At 41.7% G+C, this 24,579-nt stretch overlaps 2 protein-coding genes across 3 annotated transcripts in view; one reads left to right on the top strand and one right to left on the bottom strand.

The window, feature by feature from the left end:
• The window catches only part of bmp6 (bone morphogenetic protein 6), a 48,223-nt gene extending 35,200 nt beyond the window's left edge, over positions 1-13,023 (top strand). For both annotated transcript variants that reach the window (XM_063483918.1, XM_063483919.1), the window contains 3 exons: positions 7,971-8,047; positions 9,304-9,414; positions 11,154-13,023. In XM_063483918.1, the coding sequence (XP_063339988.1) occupies positions 7,971-8,047; positions 9,304-9,414; positions 11,154-11,303 (338 nt within the window). In that variant the 3' untranslated portion in view covers positions 11,304-13,023. The remainder of the gene's footprint in view (positions 1-7,970; positions 8,048-9,303; positions 9,415-11,153) is intronic.
• An 86-nt stretch (positions 13,024-13,109) lies between these two features.
• Positions 13,110-21,422, bottom strand: txndc5 (thioredoxin domain containing 5). Its single transcript, XM_063483920.1, has 10 exons — positions 21,198-21,422; positions 19,895-20,047; positions 19,339-19,444; positions 19,149-19,245; positions 18,284-18,399; positions 17,957-18,043; positions 16,347-16,508; positions 15,646-15,728; positions 15,202-15,331; positions 13,110-14,874 (listed from the first exon to the last, which is right to left on the bottom strand). Exons 1-10 carry the CDS (start codon positions 21,380-21,382, stop codon positions 14,752-14,754), a joined length of 1,242 nt encoding a protein of 413 aa, XP_063339990.1. The 5' UTR covers positions 21,383-21,422; the 3' UTR covers positions 13,110-14,751.
• Between the last annotated feature and the right edge of the window lie 3,157 nt (positions 21,423-24,579).

Here is a 24,579-nt window from a genome sequence, read left to right as displayed (position 1 = left end):
TGTTTCGAATGTGTGCAGTAGCGTCCACATAGAGGCTTTTTAAACTAATTCAGCCCTTGTGTTTTCTAAAAATAGCCTCCCAAAGTATAGCCCCTGATGTGTGAGGTCAACCTGATTCCACTGCCTCATGTTTTTAATCCCAAAGTAATCCCTGACATCATCAGACCCATTTTTAATTTAAGAAATTTTTGTAAATTTTGATTTGGTCTTTATGAATTTGGCCTTGCTGCGCCTCGATTCGCCACAAATGACTCTCGTGCCTTGCTCGGTCTGCTAGGGCTATAAAGCAACCTTTAAACCAGGACAACTTTATTTTCCCAGCTCTAATCCCTGTGAGGTTTTGGACCTTGTTATTTTGTCATTTGCACCATTTTAGCGAGCTGGGTTTAAATCGACATCTGATATTAAATATCTTCCAGATGACAAAAGAGGCCAGAATCGGCCAAAAAAATTTCTGCAGCAATAGTTTTGAGATTATGGTGTAATTCTAAGTGTAACAAATCATCTTTGTTTTCCACATTTTGCTCCTGAAAGCACACACACACATGAACACACACACAGCTTTCAAACCAGCCACTTTTATCCCAGTGTTTTTGTTTTTCCTGTTTTTCCTGTTTAGTGGGGTAAATCTTTTTTTTTTTTTTAAGTTTCGCCTTAGATTCTGAGGCGTGCGGGGAAGACCGGGAATATCTTTTACAACAGCCGTGATATTTCCACCCACTCTGGGTGTGTCTGATGTGTGCACAGTGGAAAACGCTGGTGTGTATGTTGCCAAAAGAACAATACAACACCTTTAAAGGTAATTTGGGGTTTTGTGGGCGAGGAAGGGCTGAGGAGGTAATGGGAGTCGGGCTGGGCCTTGGCTGTGGGGGAAGTTAACAACCATCCGGGGAAGGAATATCACGTCCCGGCACAGCACCGGCGGCCTGTAATTAGGCCTAGCTAGTCATTAGTTGCACAGCTAAAAGACTGACCAAGCTAACAGTATTGCTTAAAGAATTATAATAACACGGCGCTCAGCCAGCTGTGTTTTTTCATCTGTCGCTCTTCTCCTCCCTCCTCCACCTCCTCCTCGTTCTCCTCGCTCCTTCACCACCCGACCTCCTTTTGTTTACCGTTGGCGTAATTAGACATGGCGGAGCTCCCTCACAGGGTTTAATAACCTCTGTGATGAAAGACAGGAAGAAAGATAAACTTCAGTAGTAGTGGCTGCAGGGAGGGGGAGGAACGTCAGAGGCAACAGTGACATTCTCCTTTCATGTCTTCACAACTTTTGGGACACGCTCCTTCCTCCTTCAGGGTGAAGGATTTTATTTTGAACACTGGGACTGAGTTTTCCATCACCACCACCACCACTGCCGCCACCTCTATGGGAATTTATGTAATTGCTACTGTAAAACCTGCTATTTTTTTTCTCGCTTTGGAATTAAGAAATAGCTGGAGTAAACCATAGGCTGTAGGTGGAGCGGCTTGAAAAGCTTTGGCCCGCTTGGGGTTCTGTGACTCTTTTTATGTCACTGACATGCTGAATCTGAGCTGTGCAGTTATAACATCTGAACTGGCACCATAAGATCCTCGTGTTTTCGGAACAACCGGAGATAAATATAATTTACAGGCTTTTCCAGAGTTTGAGGTTCAAAGAGTGGCGGGGAAGGGTTAAAGTGAAGTCATACAGTACATTAAAAGTCTCAGTGTTAAAAAGCCACAGTGCTTATGTTCAGTAAGGAGCAGTGTTTCCCCTGCTATTCAATAGACAGGGTGGGAACCGGCAGTAGGAGCCCCACCTCGATGAATTCAATGTGAATCGGTTTTAGTGCAGAGTTTCACTATCACGCGGTCAAATGGATGTTTGTCTACTCGCAGAGAAACATTTCCAGGTTAAACAGTGTTAGGTAAGCTGCCGTCACACAGCGGCGGAGCTCTGTGCTACAGTGTCCGTTTACATTGCCATCTCAGTAGAGGAAATCCTGCTTTTTTTCTCCCTCCCATTAGTGTTATTTTCAAATATTTGGTCCTGAATGTAGTTCAAGAAGAAGGTGAAAGTGGAGTTCATGGTTTGGGTCTTAAAATCCTCTGAAGTCATGTTGAAAGGGCAAAGATATTTGCTTTGAATAGCAAGCGATATCTGAGGTGGTTTTTCCGTAATTAACCACCATGTCTACACCTCCCCCTCACTAAAAATCAGTCATTTATGAATTATGTTTTACTACTGAATGCAAGACATATTCTTATAGTGTACAAATTATTTATTAATGCAATTTACATGATCTCAGTCTTACTTTTTGACTCTTGTTTAGCTTATCTCATTTGTTTTCTTTTTTAGTTTCTTTGTTTGTTTGTTTTTATCACCGTTGTATATGTGAATTTTTTGCAATATCTCAAAGTATAAGGGCTACTCTATGTGCATGTGGCACTTTTACTGGGACTATGTTGTTTATTTATTGCATACTGCACTTTTTTGTATTCTTATCCTGCTGCTCAGACTCAATAATTTGCCTTGTGGGGTCAATAAAGTTTCACTAAAGATAATCTATCCACCTATCTGTCTATCTAGTCCAGGGATTTCATGGCTGTTTTTACTGTGCCACTAGAATTCAAAATATCCATATTACAGCCCTATGTAACTCAAATCTTCTATGTCAGATAGTTGCTGTGGCTTGTGCTATGACATAGTTCTGATTGTAGTTATTATTATGTTTCAAAGATCACGGTTATCGTCGAAACACTTTGCCACCTCCAACTTAATTTGTGAAAGACAGCTGTGACATGTACATGTGCAACGCAGGCTGTAAGTGCAGTGTGTCTGAGATTTTAGGTACGTCATTTTATCAAAGGGCCAAGAGAAGTTACAAACACCAAAATACCTCTTTTTAAAGTTGCAGTCATGATATTGAGCGCACTCGTTAGCTTTTCTTGCAGAGATCTTCATATTAGCCTGTTTAGCATAAAAGCTAACCTGTTTAGCCTAGCACTACCTTTGGATAAACAGACTTCACCTTACAAGTTAAACTTTTAGCCTTTCGACAGAGCCAGGCTAGCTTTTCCCCCCTGCTTCCAGTGTTCATGCTAAGCTAAGTTAACCAGTGTAGCTTAGCATCTCCATATTATGTGGAGCAAAGCTTCTAAATGATTGTATTTTTACAGTAGTTTAGTTAAACCGACTACTTTAATGTCAAACTCTACAGTAGCACTCACACACACTCATAGGCTTTTAATTAATACAGCAAGTATAACACGTTGAGTCAGTTTTTGTCTCTTCTCACCTCTGCTCTCTGTCAAGGAAAGGAAAAAGAAATGAATGGAAGCCTCATGGGAGCCAGAGCTCAGTGGTAGCTGTGTGGCATTAAATTTTTACAGGCAGGAAGGGGAGATGTGGTTTATGGGCACCACAAATCTGGGCCTTTACACTCAATGAAAGCCCGCAGTAAATATCAGCTTTATTCCTCTTAAAAAGCCCCACAGACTGTAAATGTTTGATGGCTTTGAAGACCGAGCGGGAAAAGGAGTTGTGCGGAGATGTGTGAGAAAGAGGGAAAAAGAAGCATGCCGCTAAATTTGATACACTGAACTGCACAGCAAAGTCACACTTATTTACTTATGATTTACTGAACCTTTGACCTGCCTGTCTGACTGCATAGGATGTTTATCTAGCTAATTAGTAGCACATTAGATCATTCTAGCAAACAAAAAGTGTATAAACCTCAATCTTTTTAACCCTCAAGGTCATATTTAAAATACAGTCACCTTAGAGAGCAGTGAATAAAATGAGATTATCAAACTTTAGACATCACTAGACTGGTTGATTGAGAGAAGGCCACTCATGCTGTGTGGAGGGGGCAGTCGGGCTACATTCACCCTCCACCCTGAGCTGTGATTTGACCCAAAGCTGAATGTCATGCATCATAAACTCGACCTGGATGAGGAAGTAGGGGGGTCTCTACGAGAGGTTGTGTAATAACAAGGGTGTGTGTGTACTTAGAAACAGTGCGTTTTTCACTATTTAAAGTATTGCATATGCTACACTATTTGCAGAAATGCCTTAAGTAGTACACAAATATATTCCAGTATGCATTGGTATGTTTCTATACCTCTACCATCCTGCAGTACTGCAGGGTAGCAGTTCAGCTCAGAGGTGTGTCGTTTTCTCTTTCTATAAACATCACCTCAGGTTTGTATCAGGTCAGCCAAGTTTCTTAGCCAATCAGATTTGTTCTTTCAGTGGTACTCTTCCCTTATCCTTGGCTGTTTCCTGTATATAAACACTGTACACTGTACTGTGACCAATTCTCAGTTAAAAAGGTATCGGTATTGTCCATGTACAGATCTAACTAGTTCAGTTTGAGGGCTCTCTGCTCTTGAGGACAGGGAGACAGGATGGACGCGTGCAATCCTGCACACACAGATTCACAAGGAGCCAAACGTGCATGCCTGAATACTGAGAAAAACATTTGCACATATGCAGTGGTACAAAGAGACACACACGCACATGGAGATGTACCACTGACTGCACAGACATGTAAACTTATAACTTATTTCCACATTAGCAGACATGCTGCGAGCTGCCCTTCCTACTGAAAAGGAAGGAAGCCTAAACGAGGGAAACACCTGACCGCATCCTGACTGACCGTTACACATGACCCTTTGACCTCACTATGCCGCTGACTGTCATGGCCAGTGGTACCTTTTGTTTCTTCTCACAGAATGAACTCGTCTAGTCAGGTGAAATATTCATCGAATTTCCAGCCTTGTTTCCAAAAAAGTTGCAAAGCTGTGAAAAGATTGATGAAAACCATTTTATACCTTTGTGCAGTAAAAATACTTCTAAAGCTTTGAATCTTGTGTGCTAATTTTGATTTTGATGCCAGTAACATGTCTTTTAAAAAAGTTGGAAAGAAGGCATACAGAGACTGGAAAAGTTGTGCAATTCTAAAAAAAAAAAAAAAAAAAAAAACACCTGGTGGAACATGTCTCAGGACTAATTAGGCTGATTAGTAACATGATTGGGCTTAAAACGAGCATTCCAGTGAGGCTGATAAATTATGGAGGAAAGATGAAGAGAGATTCACTGGTCTGTGAGAGACTGTGTGCATAAATAGTTGAACATTTTCCAACATCAAACTGTGGTGCATTCAGTCATTAAAACGATCCCACAGGTGGCGCTGTGAAGAACCAGCTTTGACGTTTTATGCGTCCAAGTTCATGTAAGATGAGGTGAGTCATAGACACAGTTTCCTCTGAGCTGAAGAGGAGAGGGGAGGCAGATGGTTTGGAGATGCATCTTGTGCCGACTCCGTTAGCACTGATCGGGAGCAACATATGTTGCCATCCAGACGTGCTGTCACAGAAAGTCTGATGACAAAAGAGTGAGAGCAAACAACAGTTTTCCTTTCATTCCCCAAACATTTACATAGTGTTGATAAGAAGACGACTATCACCCCAATAGAGCTCTTTGCTCTCACACTGCTGGCTTCTTTATTCATGCTGCCATAGGCTTAGGCTGCTGTTTCATCCTGTTAAAAGGGAGTTTTTCCTTCCCACTGTCACCAAGTGCTAGATCAGAGAGGGCCACCTGATTGTTAGGCTTTATCTCTGTTATTGTAGGGTCTTTACCTTACAGCTTCATGCACCTAGAGGTGACTGTTGTTGTGATTTGGCGTTATAAAAATAAAATAAAATTAAATTGAAGAGGTGACGGAGCACATTCCAGATGTTTTTTCAAACGTGGAGCTTGTATTTTTCAAGATCATCTCTTCCTACCTTTGTGTTATTTTCATACTATTTCAGTTAAATATAAGGAAGCAATTTTGTCTTGACACAGTGTCTCAAAAATAGTGGCTTGGATTACTCTTGATTTGCCTTTTACTTCTTAGAAATACCCATCATAGGTATGTCTTTCTTGTTATTGCAGTTATTTTGGTGCTGTTTGGTAGATGTCCTTATATAAAGTACAACTGCACATTTATGGTACAGTTGGTAGAAACATGAAGACTAAACACAGGCAGTGCCAGGCCTCACATGCGTCTCTCTCTGTCACCTCATCTTTTTGGTCTGTGATGAATCCAAGCAGGAAACCCAGCTTTGCTCTTCCTCTCCCTGTCTGTGTCTCTTTTTGTATTTGAGACGAGGCCAGCTAAAACACACGGGTCTGGGCAGTGCAGTCAGCGAGTCTGTTCAGAATTAAATTTAATTTGATGACGAAATGGTAATGCAACCAACTCTGGTGAATTTAAATTACAACTCTCCGCTTTAATGAGTAGCTAAGTGGGTTTGGCTGTTAAACAGATAAACATCGGGTCATCTGTGAGTGCCTATGTGTACGTACTGCAAGTGGAAGCGCCGCTTGTAATGAATGATAGACGTATGGATGTAAGGAACCAAAATCAATTAGCATTACATAACCGAAATATGTTTGTATATATGTCTGTGTGCGTCTCCCTCCAACTCCAGCTGACTAAACAAGGCTGCTGTCGGTGACTTGGTGAGGTGAGTGGCTGGGTGGTGGCTGTGACTGAGTGACAAATCCCCGACTGCCTTGTGACTCACTCTCAAACAGACAAACAGACACGCACACACACGCAAACTTTTCTGGCAAAAGAAAATCTATTAAATGCCAGTTTCTTGGATGGAGAGTTGATTTATTCTATTGTTTATTTTATTCTATGACACCTATTTATATATGCCTGTAGGTGATAAATAACTATGTGTGCATGAGTTGACAGGTTAAGAGTCAGACTGGAAAAAGTCAACACTGCGTTTTGGATGAGAGGGCCAGTCGCGTTTAGATTCAAACCTGTGAATGTTTTTGTTGTTTTATTGTAATCCCAATATTATTCTAGCCACAGACTGTATATAGAAGATGGCAACAATAACATCATCTATTGATTTGTGATCTCCTGTTTTTTTCTTTGGTAAAAAGAGATTTTTTTTAATTTAATACCGGACTGTAAATGCTTTTAGAGTTGCCTCAAGTGGCTATTAGAGGAATTACAAGTCTTGGCATTGCGCCTTGGCTTTATTTCTCAGCCCTGGAGGTTGCTGCTCGATTGTAAGGCTGGTCCTCAGCAAAAGTCTAAACAGTTGGTTAACTGTTTTATAATTATGGATGTGCAGACCAACAACTAACTGCAATTAAAATCAGTTTTGGGCTCAAAAAAGCTACTCTTGTGTGTGTGTGTGTGTGTGTGGTTGTAGAGTCATAATTGCCTCAAATAGAGCCTCATATAGAACCATCGAGAACATGGGACCAGTACCACTGCGTAGCACTTTGCCTGTTTCTCAGACAGGTTAGTTGTAAAGTAAATAAGCTAAAGGGAGACCTTGAAACTTAAGTGGAAAATCTGTGTCACCGTCTTGACTTCAGTGCGGTGACCAATGCCAGCAATGACCTCTTCTAGTTTGAAAACCAAACCTATACCTGAGACTGTCTGAGCCGTTGCTGTACGGCCGCAGAGGCGAACACAGATGATTAAGGACAAGCTGATGGCCGGAGAGTCCACAAACACACTTGTCACTATTTCACTGCGTGTGCATGTGCCAAATAATATGTAACTGCCAATGAATTCAATTAGGCACGCGCTCAAGTGCATTAGACAGCAGATGAATGTGAAGCACGTACAGCGCAGCGACCGCTGTAATGAGCACTTGTGCCGGCGCTCCGGTCTACGCCCTCACATGTTTCTCCACCCAGTGCATTACGCGAGGCGTGTTGTGTTATTCTTCTGCTCTCGGATTCAGTATGTAATGTGTCACTGGACTTCACTGGACATATTTACATCATTTACCCAAGGAAAAGGGCTTTCACTTTGTTTTATCATCATGGCGCTGTGACATACTTTCCACACGCTGAGGGTCACAAACGATGTGGAAAACGACGCCAGATGCTAATCATGATTCTAAGTGGAGCGGCCCCGTGTCTGGAGAGGATCGTGGTAATATGTGAACCCTGATGGTTTCTGTTCTCTGTCTTTCAGACTACAACAGCAGCGATCAGAAGACTGCATGCAGAAGACACGAGCTGTACGTCAGCTTCAGAGAGCTGGGCTGGCAGGTATTTTCTCCTTAAGCTTGACCTAAAAGTTCCTAATACATCAGTCGTCTAGTCAGGACTACTTTTTAATTCTAATCAGTGTTCCTACTATGCATACTAGAGTATAGTATTATATATATTATATGATTGTTGGAATAATAGGAGATTTTTTGTGTGTTTTTTAAACTCTTAGCAAAAGCAATATGCCACCATCAGGTGTATTAAGTAGCTGTCTCTTGTCAGACAGGTTTCCTTCTACAAATTGTCATATCTTAATATTTAAAAAATGAGAGCTCAGTTTTGACGAAAAGAGAAGTATGAGTAGCTAAATTATGGAGTGGAGTCGCATGAACCCCCCAGAGTTTAGGCACTGGTGGTAGTAGGGAGGTAAACAGTTAGCTGAGGAGGGGAGGTGGGATGTGAGATACATGGCCTTGAAGTCAGACGTCACCCAGAGCAGGGATGTCAAAGGCATTTTATATTGTGGGCCACGTACAGCCCACTTTGATCCTAGTGGGCTGCACCAGTGGAACTCCCCTTTCTTTCAGAGTATAACTATTTATTCGATGAGATACTTTAACATAAGAAAAAAAGTGTAATTTCAACAGCACGTCTCAGTTTTTCTACATGATAAAGTAGTAAATGAAAGAAACCTGTCAGCATGACTCTGTGGGTTTGAATCAGCTAACTAGTAAAGTACAGTACTCACCATGCATTAGAAACAAGAAAGGATGCGACATAGAAAAGGTTAAATGGAGATCACAGTGTGTGTGTGTGTTTACTTAGATACAGAGGAAGAAATAAAAGAGAAGGGCAGAGGTGCATACAACAAGCTGTTAACACAGCACTGACATCTAGAGGGAGACTGCCAGCAATCATTCACACACACACAGACAGAGGAAGGGAGCTGGAAATAATGAAAGGGACTGTCAGAAGAGTGAAAAGGTGAAGACAGACGGTTGATTGACACTGACAGGAAGATGAACTAGATCAAAACACAAATTAGAGTGGGGGGATAACCTGTCGACACCTCATCAGAGTCAAACAGTAAGACAGAAAGAGTGGAAGGAAGGAAGGAGGAGAGGGATTAGCTCTGAGTGATTTCACAGACAGCGCTGTGGATTTGTCCTCAGAGAGAACGTTAACTCTGAATTTACCAACAGCAGTCAGGTGGGTTACATGGAAAGTGAAGCTGTACTGAACCAATAATAACACAACTGTTCATTTTTGTTCATCTGTTCATCCCAAAACCAACTGATTTCACGTGTTTCTCTAAGGACTGGATTATTGCTCCTGACGGCTATGCAGCCAACTACTGTGATGGAGAATGCTCCTTCCCCCTTAATGCCCACATGAATGCCACCAACCATGCCATTGTGCAGACGCTGGTAAGACCATCCCACTACGGTTTACCGCGCTAAGTATGTGTGTATTCTTTACACAATGAAGAAGAAGTCATTTTAGGCCCGTCTCTTATGTCTGCCAGAATTTTGTGGTAGCACTCATACAGTTTTTCCTGTGGATTTAGGATTGTTGTAGCAACACTGCAACAAGATATAATAGTGGTCTATTGTGTGTCTAAATGACCTTTAAAAATAAGCACAGGAGCATATGAGAGTGTTTCGACAGTGTATTTTTAATCTAGTCGCCATGGCCTTCTTAGGGTTATAAATATCGGTGAATATATAGTGTTACAGTTCTGTGAAGCTCAGTTAACTCCATTAAATTTACTTGTCATGGACAGTCGAAACATAAAAGAGAAAAATGAGGTACATCCACATATGGAGTAACTGCTCTTCTTCTAGTGGCCACTTGAGACAGCCTTCAAATGGACTCAGTCCCCATAGACTTCCATGTTAAAATGTTTATGGTATTAAATATATATATATTTATACAGTCTTATCCAAAAAAAGTTGGTCTCTGTGAAGAGTTTCCCTGTTCTAAACAACTCTACAGATGGTAGCTTGTGTTTTCATAACTCCCAATTGGATGCAGGATTTAGGAGCGTGGCCGCTTTGATTGACAGCACAGACAGCATAGCCAAGCAGCTTCTACTGATACTAATTGGAGTTACTGAATCTCTGGACCACTCTGACATGTTTGTTGGTGCTTGGGAGGATTTTTAATGTAGTCTGTGCGGGACAGACCATCCAATTAGTTTTTGCTCCTTGAGTACCATCCTAGCGTTTTAGTAGTCTTTAACTTAATTCAGTTCAATTCAGTTTTATTTATATAGCAACAAATCGCAGCAACAGTCACATCAAGACACTTTATAATAATACAGAGAAAACTCCAACAATCAGTTGACCCCTATGAGCAAGCACTTGGTGACAGTGGGAAGGAAAAACTTCCTTTTTGATAAAAAAGGAAGTTTTTGTCCCGTCACCCCCAGCAGAACCAGGCTGGAGGTGATGGGACAAAACACACACTGTGGAAGAGATTGCCAATAACAGGTAAACAAAGATTAGCAGGTATGTGTACGTGTACAGTTTGTACCGTTTATAACTGCTACTGTCTAATCAAGCTTGATAACGTCAGCCATATTTAGACGAGAGGGTGGAGTTCTATGTTATCAGCTAATGATAGCCAGGTTAGCAAGTTTGCTATCTATCTATATCTATAAGCTGTACAGGTGCAGTGGACAGATAAAGAGACATGTTTGTTATTGCTTAGTAATGAATGATTCAAATATTAGCTTTTCACTAACTAAGACTAAAGCACAAACTTATTGGAAGGGCTGTGAGTGGCTATACCTCCATTTATTTGTGTCTACCAGTCACTTAAACCAACCTTTATACAATTTAAGTGACTGAATGATCTAAGAAGAGCATCCCTACACAGTCAATTTAATTTAGACGCTACTGACAGAGTCCAAACCATTTTTATATCTGCTGTAAAGCTGGGCCGCGAGCAGTTGGGGATTTTATAACCATTCTCCAGTGGCCATTAAAGGGATGTCAAATAATCCTACATTTGTCATGATTTAAAAATATAAAAATCAATTTTTAAATCTGTCCTTTGTGAGTTTATCATCCATTTCTAATTGCTACTTTTTCTGATAATAGAAAGAGGCTATGGGGGATTTCTGACACATAAAGAGTCTGAAGGTCTTTCTCATTATTTCCAGGTGCACCTGATGAACCCCGAGAACGTACCAAAGCCGTGCTGCGCCCCTACCAAGCTGCACGCCATTTCAGTGCTCTATTTCGACGACAACTCCAACGTCATACTGAAGAAATACAAGAACATGGTGGTGCGGGCCTGCGGCTGCCACTGACAGAAAGATGAAGACTGGTAGTGCTTCAGTCAAAGTTGGGTGTACGTTGACCTCAGGTAGACACCGGATTCCCACCCAAATCTTCAACATGCAAAGGAACGTCCAGCCTGAAAGATCATTTCCGTGTTCCATTTCCATAATTGTTAAACCTGCTAACATATCAAGTAGCAAGTCACCATTCCCCACCACATGGGAATCATCCATAGGCAACTTCACCTTGTTCCAGTCTTGAGCCACCAAGTTGTCTACCACCCTTCCTGTTAGCTGTGGACTGGGGTCTTCTCTTCATGGGTCTGCAACTGAGTGAATGACTGTGTGTGTATGTGTGTGTGGGGGAGGCATTTAAGCATTTAAGTTTGTATATTATGTGTTTACTTAAGTGTGTGTATGAATGCCTGAGAGGCTACTGCACCTTCTCCCTCCCTGAGAGGGTGAAACTGAACTGTCGTGGGACCAGTCAGAGTGCTGCTTTCTTTCCCGTCTTCTCTCCAACATAGAAAAAAAGAGCAAGGTGCATCGGTCCTCGCAGGAGGCTCAGATAATGAACAGCTTCCCTACAGCACATGACATTGCAGGGCTAACACCCCTGTCATATTTCCAAGTGGTGTGAATCAGTCCGACTTTCTTTTTTCTGTGCAAAATGTTGTTAACCAAAACAATCTAATACAAACTGAATGATACTTTGGAGTCAGCACACTCATATTTCCTTCCTCCCCTCTGCTGTTTTTTCTCTTCTCGAGCCATATTTGCCTTCCCAAAAATATAATATGGACTGAACCAAAGTGACCGCAGGCTATTTTAGCAGTGGACCGCTCCAAATATCCCCCCACTGACACCACCACCACCACCTCCCCTCCTCCATGTCAATATTTGCCAGGCTGGGGCTGAGCTGCGATTCACCAGGCTGGTTCAACATGATGCATGTTGTGGCTAAACTGATGTTTTTCTCCAAAGAACCGAAGAATACAGCCTTATCCCTCGGACATACCACAAATGGCCATTTCCATGTTGCTGCTCTCACAAAGTTAACAAATGCTTCCACTCCTGACAGCCCATCATGAAATAGTGGAAAAAAACCATTTAGCTTTAAAGAAAAAAAAAAAAAAAACATCCCGCAGAACGGTTTGTGTCAGCGTTCTGAAATTAGCCGGTTGCTTTTTCAACCCCGAGGATGAAACTGTTCGGATACGGACAGGTGACAAATGGAAAAACCTGAATGCTCAAACCCTGCAGAGTGGGGGTATCTCGTACTTTTAAGCAATCATTGGCGGGATCAGTTTGTTCTGTGTGTTAAATCTTGAAGGGAATGGCCACTTCTAGGATAACAGCTTTGCCCTTTTCATAGAGCCTGTGGCCCTCAAGTCACCAGATCTCAACCCAGTTTGGTAGATTTTCGACCAATCACCTCTAAGTTTTAGAGAGCTGAAGAATTAAAAATAAATGTGCATTCGAGCAGTTTTGCTGAAAAGGAGTGCTTGGTTTTTCCTTTAATTTGTCACTTGTCACGTGGCAACGTCTTCCCAACTGAGTATGTAACTGTGAGCTTTAAATGACATGAAAACTTTTAGAGCATATTTTAATGAGAAACTAATACCAGTAAGAATCAGAATACCTTACGTGCCTAACCAATCATACATTACAAAATATACCTCTGGTAAGCTGCTGTTTACATTTGTGATCATGTTTAGTTTTTTTGTAAATACTTGTACATTCTCAGCTTATTTATTGCACCTTTTATTAAAAAGAGAAAAAAAAAAATCACATACGTTATTAACAGAGATGCAAGAGCAAAATGAAAATGCAAAGTTATTTTTGAGAAAAATTTATTACGAAATCTCATGTTACATTTTGCCATTATTCACTCTTTTTTGTACAAAATCTGTGGGTAGTGCACAAACTATAACCCATGAAAAGGAAAAAAAACAACAAAAAAACATGACTTTGTCACTGGAGTTGCTTAGACCATGTGCTATCCATAAAAACTTTTACTGAGAAAAAACTGCTGTGTCTCAGACTGTTTGAGTACCTGGGTTTAACAATAAATGGTGCCCTGCATTCACACAACACATGCTTTCCACATAACCCAGGTCAAAGAGCATTTGCCTAACAGGTGGGTGCAGTTTACAACATGGCGGTTAATTGCAGAAAGGTGCACTGAAACACTGCAAATGCTTTTTCACTAAGGTTTGACCTTCGAATCCCCCCGAAAATTATTTCTGTGTTGAATTTTAATGCTGCCAGTTCCAACCCACTTCAATGATTAACTGTAATCAGAACCTCATCGTCTATTTTATTCAGGCCGATGGCTCTGGTGCCCAAAGGTCTAAATCATCCTGATACAATGTTCTCACCTTAGGCTGTCGCTTCAGTAAGAATAAATGGAAATCACGGTGAGAACGTGGATACGATGGGAGTTGAGCTCACCCTGAGCAGCAGTTTGACCTTTCAGTGCTGACGATGAGCGACCCTGCTGTGTCCAAATCCTTCTAACATAGAAAGGATAAGCCTGGCCTGAAGAATACAAACATTCACATGTTTTTACATCGACACGGAAGAATGTTAAGGAGACTTCACATCAGCGATGGTTTGTCCAAACAGAAGCAGTAACACAAAAGATCAGTAACAGAGCGATGGGGCAGCATGGTCCAGACCTAACACTCCGAATGCTAGGAGGAGTAGAAAGGGATGGTCGATCACTGAGAATAAAATAATCGGTCAGGATCTGGTCATCTTGATTAACAGAGAAAAAAAAGTTGTCAAATTCAGTAAAATCACAGACGCCTCCATCACATCTCCTCCCAGTCTGTGTGGTTTCTTCCCTGAGAGTTAAGTCAGACAGGCCATCACTGGCATGACTATGAAGCACCCTCAACTTAACACTCTGCTTCACATTGGAGAGTCAAAACTTTTACAGCCTCATGAGTGACAGTAATAGAAAACTAATGGCTTACGATTTAAAAAAAAAAAAAAAAAAAAGATTTCATGTACACAAATTAGCATCGGGGAAAAAAGAAGTCAAATGGCAGAGACGTCAGAAACAGTTGATTTAAAAGGAAAAAACAACAACAAAAACCAGGTAGAAACTTTAGTGCCACTGTTTTAACATTTCTTGTATTCTTGTGAAGAGTTCTGGTTCTGAGCAGAGCTTGCAAAGTGGTTGTCGCACATATTACTTCATCTTCAGGCCCAACCAGTCTCCACGTGGTTTAAGGTTGAGCAGAGCAATGAGAAGTACGATCACCTTCCAAACACTCTTACCGAATGATTCTACACTTGAATACCAAAAAAAGCTGACTGCGCCAGCCTGTCATTGGATGACTGACTGAGTAGGGGGAGAGACAGAGAGGGGTCTGGCTTTTGTAGGAGAGAGAGTGGTGTCCTATTGGCCAGATATGCAGTGTGAACGAGTAGAGTTGTGGAGAGAGAGCGAGCGCCGACTAGCCCGTATCTACAGCTCGTCTCTCGCCTGCTTCATCACAAAGTTGTGCAGGCTCTCCAAATCCCGCCCACCGTGATGCTCATCACCCTGCTCCCCTGCTCTGAAGATGATCAAGGTGGGGTAACCGCGCACCTGGATAACATTAAAAAAAAAAAAAAAAAAAAGAATATCACCATACTGTCATCATTGGATAACCATGGCTTCACTCAAAGCTGAAAATATGTGCGCATGAACCACCAAGAGTGTTAAATCTGCTTTAGGGTTTTATTTCATAGTATCTAATTAAATATGTGGCAGTTGTATAATTTTATGTCTTTGATATAATCCACCACTTTAGTTTTATTGCATACACTGTAACACGCTTAATCCTGCAGAAATATAAAGATCACAGAAGGGTACGTGCGCCAGAAACAGTCTCCGAGCGCAAAGCATTCAGTGCGTGGACAGAATTTCACTTACAGAGTACTTGTTGCAGAGTGTGCGCTCAACAGTGCAGTCCACTTTAGCAATCTTGACATCAGTGAAACCAGGAAATTCCTTCTTGGAAAGATCTTCCCATGTTGGAGCGAGATTCTTACAGTGACCACACCTAGACAGCAGGATAACACAAGAGTGACATCACTCTCACTGACTGACAAACTGTGTTTCAAACACTGGCTGCCAACATTTTAAATCAGGAGTTTAAGCACTTTAGTCACTAGAACAATAATTACTTCAAGCATCTGCAGGTACTTAACGTATATTTGTTTAAAAATGATACACTCCAACTCATCTTACCCTTAGTACTTTTAAACCCTCTCTTGCAGACAAAGGCTCAGCATTATTTAATACTTGAACTAATTTCTGAGGCGTCATGATACATTTGACATTAACAACACACAATAAAGAAAGGTGTAATCTCACCATGGAGCGTAGAATTTGACGAAGGTGAATCCTTTGGCTACAGTCTCCTCAAAGTTGTCCTCATTCAGGACCAAAACACTGGACTACAGACAGAAAGAGGACAGGAATACAAGTTGGAATTATATGGATCTGTGTTTTTCCTCACCATGAGGACATTATTGCATTATTATATTTATTATACTGTTACTGGAGTGACAGCTAATGAACTGTGTGCACAGGTTATGTTCCCCAGTAATGCCCACATCATCTCATTAATAAAATGATATGCAAAATTCTGGCATAATTTAGCTGCAAGTCTCTCACCTAACTAGAATCTGAATGGGTGCCAGGTTTAAAGACCTACAGTGTAACTACTGCGTGTACGTGTGTTTAATAGTTTCACTGCAACAGGAAATAACTGCTGCTCATGTGCTGCAGATTCTCAGTAATGGCATCCAGAAGAAGTGCACTGTGTGTGTGTAATGTAAAAATACACAATTCAAGTCCTCTAAGAATCACAATAACTTTACAGCTACAGTGCCAGGACCCCACTGAATGCATCAACGATCACTGCAATGTGCAGCTGCTGTGTATGTAAGGTCTCTGAGCACCAGCTCAACGGGGCACACAAACGCCCCCACTTAAAAATACAAAACAGGAAATACAAAAGAGGACACCAAAATATTATCAGAGCACAACACCTCTCTGTTGTGAACACCCACCTTTGCTTCCTCTTCAGCTGGCTCTTCAGCAGGGATCTCATTTGCCTTTGGTTCCTCCTTCTGCTCCTCCTGCTTTTCCTCCTCGGTGAGTGCAGCCTTCAGCTGGTTGTCCAAAAAGTCTTTGAAGGAGTCCAGGTCTCTCTTTCCTTTGTACTGTTCTGTCTACGAAAAGAGGACGAGAAACAAGAGTTACTGTAACCAGGGTAACAATATTTTGAATATTTCTTGGATGTACGCATCAAATGTGTTATTTTTCTTCCTAGGACCTCTGAACCGAACGAGTTCCCCTCAACAGAACACTGTTATTAAGAAAAGCAGGAAGGTCTTTTAAGCCAGCTATCAAAGGCATATATACTGTGAGTTTCCGAGACCATTTTGATGGACTGATTATACTCTTACTTAGAATTTTAATGGCACAAATGAAAAACATTAACCGTTTTCGCATTGATAACATTGGTGGGTTTTTACTTGCCTTCAGATTTGTCTCTGTAACTACTTAAGCAGCTGAGCATGAATCATCATCATCACACTGAAATGATTTTAGCGTATGTATGTTTGCATGTTCCACGTCTCCTAAACGAGTGGAATGAATGAAACTATGACACCGACTCCCAACATCTGTCTGGCGTGTACAACTATCTTATATAAATCCCATAATCGTACATTTTTGTACATTTGACAGTTCAACTGAGCAGCGAACGGCAACCTTATGGCTGCACGGACTTTTTAAACCTCACTGTGCTCTTGAGTGGTTGCTGATTACTGATCAAGTTATTGAAATAAGTCTAGAACATAGTGCAACAGAGCAGACGACAACAACGTGGGGATAAAAGATGAAGTGTGGAAACCATCATTTCATGACACACTTCATGAAGCCACCCTATGCTGTTGCATGCTGGGGCAGCAGGTTGAGGGCACCAACAATAAGACCAGTAACATTGTGGGGATGTAGCTGGAAGGTGATGTCGGAGAGGCGGATGTTGTCCAAGATAAGGACAATGCTGGACAATACCTCCCACCCATTCCAAGACGTGCTGGCCAGTCACAGGAGCACGTTCAGTGACAGACTGAGATTACCCAAATGCACCACTGAACTACACTGGAAATCATTCCTGCCTGTGGATATCGCCCTGTACAATCCCTCCATGTAATGCACAAGAAGGGCACCTCAATTTCAACTTTATCTATATTCAATTTTGTGCAATATACTGAGATATTTATATATTAGAGCTATTTTGTTATATTTTGTGTTACTGAATTTAGTCTAGTTAGTTACTGTTCTTACTGTCTTGGAGCAAGTGTGACTACATCATTTCATCGGGAATTAACAAAATATTCTGATGCCCATGAGGCATCCTGGTCAGATACCCAAACTACCTCAACTGGGTCCTTTTGATGAGGATCAGCAGCTCTACTCTGAGCCCCTCTTCAATGACTGAACTCCTCAGCCAGTCTCTAAGGCACCATCCATTTGAACCTTTTATATTTTGATTTTCCTGACAGTTACTGTTTATTGACCTAACACCTAAGCAAACACCTGTGTGTAGCGCTGGGATCTACAGGCTGTGCACATGCATACACACAGAGCTAGTCCCAAACGTTTTGCATACCTTTTCTCCATTGTAGAAGAAGAGCAGTGTGGGATATCCCCTCACACCATTCTCAGAACACACCTCGTAGTGCTGAGTACAGTCCACCTAGTTCACAAATACACAAACTTCTGTTATTAAACAGGAATGTCGCAACACTGCAAACACTGGCTCTGTGAGCTGTTTTTATAACACAGTATGCAAATAGTTAGCTCCTCATATGATCAACATCCTGTTCTGTCACACAGGATCCTGACAGGAATCATTTAAGAGTAAATAATGTTTGCCACAAGGGGACCTGGGACTGACAGTGTCCATCTGTTCTGTTGTTTTAACATCTGAACCCACCTTTCCTATCTTCACATCGTCAGAGTGCTCAAAGGTGGTGGCCAGCTGTTCCCATGTTGGGGCCATGGCTTTGCAGTGACCACACCAAGGTGCAAAGAACTTGATAAAGTGGGCGCCTGAGGCAGGAAGAAAAGAAAGAAGAAAGAAAGGTAGAACATGAAAAGCCTTGCAGCATTTGCACACCAGCTTTTAGGGAATTTATACATTTACACAAAGCGAGGCTGAAGTTTATTGGTCCAGAAAATGAACGTAAGAAAGCTGATTTCACTGCAAAACTCAACACAACCTGCTGTAAATGGATATACACCTCTTACAGCTCACATGAACCAATTAAGCAACGTTTATTGTAGCCCTGTTGCCAAGATGTGAAGGTGGGGACCTATAAACACCGTTTTAAAAATACCTATGTCATATCCTGCCGATTTCAATCTCCAAACAAGAAATCATTTATTTTTTTTCCTTTAAAACCAAAACATTCAACTTCAGTGGAGCTCAAGAGCCGTAATTTCAGCGAGACAATTATCGTGAGCGGCGTTTATTTTTGCAGTTGTTGCCTTAAAGTCCAGAAACGTGAGGCGACGGGAGACGAGGGTTTTTACAGTCGGCCGGCTTTGACTGACACTCGGGTACTCGGGTGGTGAAATGTCAGTTATGTAAATCTAGTTAATGAGGTGTTTCCATTCTCCAATGTGAGATCCAGAAACTCGGTGTGGCTGAAAACTGAAAGCAGATTCAAAAATGACGGCAACACAGAAACGGCTTATCTGTTACAGCAGGATGCAGCTGCGTAAATACGCAAAGTCACTTGGCTAATTACGATGCCTAACTGAAGCTCTACACAGCATCTCTTTTAATGCATCTTTACCTTTGGCTATGTGGGTCTTGAAGTTGAGGGCGGTGAGCTCATACATTCCCTGTTTGGGCTCTGGGGCCTTAGGAGGCTCCAGTTCACTCTCTGGTTCCTGCAAAACATTCAGCAACAAAAAGCATGAGCATCAGTCTTGCACTGCTTTGAGGACGTGAGGTTATGACTGAATGAACACCAAACCACTAACCGAAGGCTCCTCTTGGAGCGTCTTCAGCATCCAGGTCTCCAGGGACTGCAGATCTCTGGGGCCCTGGTACTTCACTGCTTCCTGGTCGGGCTTAAACAACTTAAGCCTGCACATAAGACAATATATTCAACTCCATGAGACGTGGCATGGCAGATTTATAATTTAAAATCTACAGCTGGACGAGAGGGTTAAAGTCAATCTTAGCTATAATTTTACCATAAAAACAGGTATTCTGTCAATGATTATGGAGTAAACTGCTGCATTTGCAGTTAAGGTATGCATGGTGCAACATCCAAGTTTCAGCCATTAAGATAATGGCAGAATATTCAACCAAATGCATGTCAATGTGTCACTCCTCTGTCAATCAGTGATGAAAAACACTGTTTACTTCCATGACCTAAGAGGAGTTTAAGCCTAAATGCTTCAGCTGCTGCGTTATGCTCTGTTGTGTTTCTGGAAAACTGACAAAAATGAAATACGGAGCGATCGGACATCAATAAGTGAAGCTGATGAGGCCAAGATATGAGACAGCAGCTGGTGTGAGTCTAGTACTTACGTAGGGTAGCCTCTAACGCCGTGGTCATTGGAGCAAAATTTGGTGTCCTGGACACAGTCTACTTTTACCACATACACCGGGGGGTCGTCCATGCTGTTGTATTTCTCTGCCAGCTCGTTCCACGTCGGCTGTAGCCTCTGGCAATGGCCGCACCTTGACATAAGAGAGGCAAACATGGGGGATTTAATGCATTATGGAAAACAGCAACTTTTAAATCGCGTCTTAAAACCCACTTTTATTCCTTGGCTTTTAACCTCAGTGAGACTTAGTTTCTCTTTTAATCGAAGTAGTTATTTAATTAATGACTTCACTCTTCTTTTATTTGGTTTTTATTTATATCTCATGTAATTTTATTTTACAGTTCCAATGTACAGCACTTTGTGTCAGCTGTGGTTGTTTTAAAGTGCTTTATAAATAAAGGTGATGATGATGAAAGCCTGAGAGTTTATGTTTTCATAACAGTGTATGTGAACACTGTATTCTGGATGCAGACACAGGCACACTGCTTCAATATTTTCTGCTTCCTGTTATTTGACAATAAAACCAACATATAGACCAATTTCCATAACATATTAGCATAATCTTCACTTTTACATACCCTCTCTCCATTAATGAAAAAGTTAAACAATCACTTGTAAAAAACAAACAAACCCCAAAACCCTCACATAATCTCATTATCTCTGCCTTTAGCGTCAGCTCCCCGTTTACATTATGCAGTGCATGGTGACCAAATTAAACTGCATAACAATAATGGCATTATGAATTCTTATTACCCGCAAAGGACCTCTAGGGGGACCGTGAACCTCAGTTTTGCAACAACTGTTATAACATCAGTCAATCAGTGCGTGCCACGTAAGCGCAGCCCTGTAAGAAGAACTTTGAACTGACTTTCTAACTCCTGCTCTGTGAATAAAAGCTGCTTAACTGTTTGAGTACAGCCTTCAACTGCAAACCTTCACACTGAATGTTGGCAGCTAGCGAAGCGTTAGCATAAACGACAGCGAGGACCGCGTAAAAGAAGAAAAGGCGTTTCATTTCGCTCAGCTGCACTTGGCTATTTTGGCTTTGCTAGTTAGCAGCTAAGCTAACGTCACTCAATGAGCGAAAGGAATGAGCTAGTGCTAACTAGCCTGCGTGCTAACTAGCTTGCTTGCTAATTTGCCGGTTTGCTCCAATCCAGTATCAGAAACGCTTTTGTGTTTTCAGTAGTAATTAGAATATTAAACACATAGACACGGTACTTTTGGGGAATTTGCTGAACTCCGTGTGTAAAAAAAGAAAAACTTAGCGAGCGTTTACTTACCATGGAGCGTAAAACATGACAAAGTGGGGTGCAGTGGGCACCGCCTCGTTGAACATATCCACCGTGTACGTGTGCTTGGCATGCTCATCTTCTTCTGCTTCAAGGTCGCATAACACACCAACAAGCAGTAACGACAAGTGAATAAAACGCAACAAAACGGGTGTGCGGTGCAGAGATGAAGCCATGGTGAATCTCGGCAGCTGAACGGTGTCCCTGCTGGTGTGAAAGGACTGACTTTCTGCGAGCACGCCCCTCTGGCAGCCTCTGACTCAAAGAATGCCAGACCTGGATGGGATGCTCCAAGATGGAGCTTACCACAGCTGCATATGGGCGTCTAATCACGGTGTTGTGTAGATCTGTGGCGGCCCGCAAGCGCTTTGCAACTCTATCAGATGTGACAGGTTCAAACAAGTGCCACTTTACAAAGAAGTGTGAAAGCCTGTGAGGTATTACTGACTCCAGGGGGGTGATATGTATATTATAATAAAAGGTGTGCAAATATAATAATAAATATAATAATATATAACAATAAATATAACAAGAGTTCACTATTGCCATAGAAATCTATATTGAGCAGCAGTTCTCCGGGTAAAAATGCCTTGATGTCAGAGATATCAGCTTTGAGCTGACAGGAAGGCAACAGTAACTCAAATAACTGCTCAACCAAAGAATGCAGAAGAGCATTTCACAGAAATGACATGTTGAACCTTGAAGCAGATGAGCTACAGCAGCAGAAGACCACACTGGGTGTCACTCCTGTCAGCTAAGAACAGGAAAAAGATAACAGTTCACACAGGCTCACCAAAGCTGGACAATAGAAGACTGGAAAATGCTGCCTGGTCTGATCACTCTCGATTTCTGCTGTAACATTTGGATGATTGGGTCAGAATTTGGTGTAAACAACATGAATCCTCTTACTGTGTAACAATGGTTGGGGGCTACTTTTGGTTTGGATCCACGGATCAAAGCATCTGAGGAATGTTTTCAGCGCTTGGATGAATCTGTACCATGAACAGCTAAGGCAAAAGAGGCTCCAGTACTAGCAGGGTGTACCTAATAAGAGTGTCCAGAGAGTGTAGCTTCATTAAATCCCCATATTTTTTTTTACATTTTGGACCAACATATGCAGCACTTTATGGACTTCACTAACACTTCGACAGCAAATTTAAGATGATGAATGTGAAGTTAAATTTTTAAATGTTAGAGGAAAGTTGAAGTCATGTAGAAAAATCAAATTAGGAGAGTTTGTTCCGCCTCTGCTAGTGTAAGGAAAAGTCAAATTGGTCTATTACAAATGGTCCAGTAAGTTCGGGTTGACTGCTCCACCTTGGCCGGCAGCAGAAGTTTCCTTCACACCTGAGGATCTCTTTCTTGAAAAGACAGGCTGCTCTCTTAATGCCCAGGGGTGTAAATCTAGAAGATATCCATGAAAAAATGAAGTATTGTGAAAACAGACCACATTAAAAGTTAATATTTTTGCTTTTGCTGTTAAAAAAAATGCATCTCCGGTATCAAATCGCTGCTGGTTCAGATGGCATACAGACTGTTGGTGTTCTGCACTGATGGTCAGATATGAGTCAGAGTTGCCTCCTCCTCATCACTGGAAATGATGTTTTAAAGTGAGAACATTTTAAGCAAACATAATTAATCCAATTTTTTACACTGGTTAAATAGCTCGTCCCGTGGGGGCTACAGCCTTGCGTAATGGCCACAGTGGATATAAATCATGCATATATTCCCACGGTGGAGGCTGCTTGCGTGTGTCTGTTCCCAGAGTAGAAAGTACCTGCTGGCTCTGTGAACTGACAGCTCTTTGGAAAGTCCTCCCATCTTTTATTATAGTCATGATTTCATGAAACCAAATGGAGACAACCTTCATATTAACAGTATTTCTCTTTAATCACCCCCCCCCCCCACCCCCCCCACCCCCAACTTTTCATCTGGACAACAGTAAAAATGGAAAAAGGAACAAAGAGGTTACAGCATGGAAACAGACAGAGGTGTCGCCTGCGTGACAGAGATCTTTCAGATAGTCTACTATGGGTGAAAATGATCCGGTCATGCACAGCTGAACTTAGATATAAGTTCAGGCTGAGGTGTTTATGAAGTGCTCTGTATGAGTGTGTGTGATAGTACTTTAAAATCAGCCAGTGGCAGGAGATTTTCCTGTAATTTCCCAAGACAATGATTGAACTTCCAGCTTTTAAACACCCATAACACACCGACACACACACACACAGGATTATTCTGTCCACAGGGAGTACATCCACTGAAAGGAGAACCCACATACTTGTAGCCGACCTCGTTGCCCAGGAGGATTTGTACGCTGACCTCAAGACAGACATGAGGTGATCTTTCACCCCTGACCGTAAAAAATATACTAGGCTATCTCTTTGAAGACGTGCGGGAGATATCTTACCTTAGAAAGAGAAAACAGATAAATTCAAAGAGTCAGCAGCCTGCCGACAGCTGCATCCTTTTTGAGAGGAGACCACTGCAGGTTTGCACTTACATGACCTGAAAGCTCCGGGGCTCAAAAACAAAGATAACTGCAGTTCCTCTGTTGGCCACTTGGGCTGGTTCCAAAAGCAAGTCTCTGTAGACTCCCACTTGAAAATGCACAACAGCAGCAGAACTAATCTATATCTATACAACAAATGTTTCCCTAGAATAAAAACAGTTTTGATTTTTCCTGTTGCCTTCTATCACACCCTGTATATATTGGCAGTGATTGAAATGCAGCAGGAGTACTGGGAGCAGTGTTTTACCTCCCAAGGACACAACCTTGAAGGGGGTAGGAAATGCACATTGTTATCTCTTTATAGGAAAAACTTTTTGATTGCACCTTTTTTATAAAGCAGCAGTTGGCAGCAATATAGGCAAGATCCAGGTTCATAAATTGCATCAAGGTCGCAGTTTGTTTCCTCTTCTGGGGGCTTTACGTGCTTTAACTCGCTGTGTAGTTAGGCTTAGGTAGCAAAAACTGCTGGGTTAGCAAAATATTGTGGGTTGGGTTTAAATCTATCCTTTCACAGTAAAAGTATCCCTTGCATTTACTTCTCATGGCAAGGGATGTCTTTCCATAGACATGAGTATCAATCTTCTCTCTGAACTTCTGGCATAAGAGCAAATAGGCAAATTACACTAAATGTCAAACTCTTTCTTAAAAGAACGACGCTCTGCAGCCTCGTGCGCTACTGATTGGGCGCACACAGTGAGCTGCCATCCTAAACTCTTTCATGTCACATCAGAGGTTTCCTGTTAGTCTCTTATGATTGCTCCAATCATATTCCTTCTGTGAGTTAGTCTGCTGTACTAACACCAAGGTGTTGGCAGAATGAGAATTCCCACCCACTAAAGTTTATTTGAGCTGTTTTATCAA

The sequence above is a fragment of the Pelmatolapia mariae genome, linkage group LG9, assembly GCF_036321145.2.
Source record: "Pelmatolapia mariae isolate MD_Pm_ZW linkage group LG9, Pm_UMD_F_2, whole genome shotgun sequence".
NCBI classification, from domain to species: Eukaryota; Metazoa; Chordata; class Actinopteri; order Cichliformes; family Cichlidae; genus Pelmatolapia; species Pelmatolapia mariae.
This window is presented reverse-complemented; position numbering and strand designations above follow the sequence as displayed.

What these genes read in the sequence shown, in the direction of transcription:
- txndc5 (XM_063483920.1), bottom strand. Translation starts at nt 21,382, where the DNA reads ATGGCTTCATCTCTGCACCGCACACCCGTTTTGTTGCGTTTTATTCAC. An exon ending in GTCATGTTTTACGCTCCATG is followed by an intron (nt 20,048 to 21,197) that starts GTAAGTAAACGC and finishes TCTTATGTCAAG; the next exon opens with GTGCGGCCATTGCCAGAGGC. An exon ending in ACGATGTGAAGATAGGAAAG is followed by an intron (nt 18,044 to 18,283) that starts GTGGGTTCAGAT and finishes TTTGTGAACTAG; the next exon opens with GTGGACTGTACTCAGCACTA.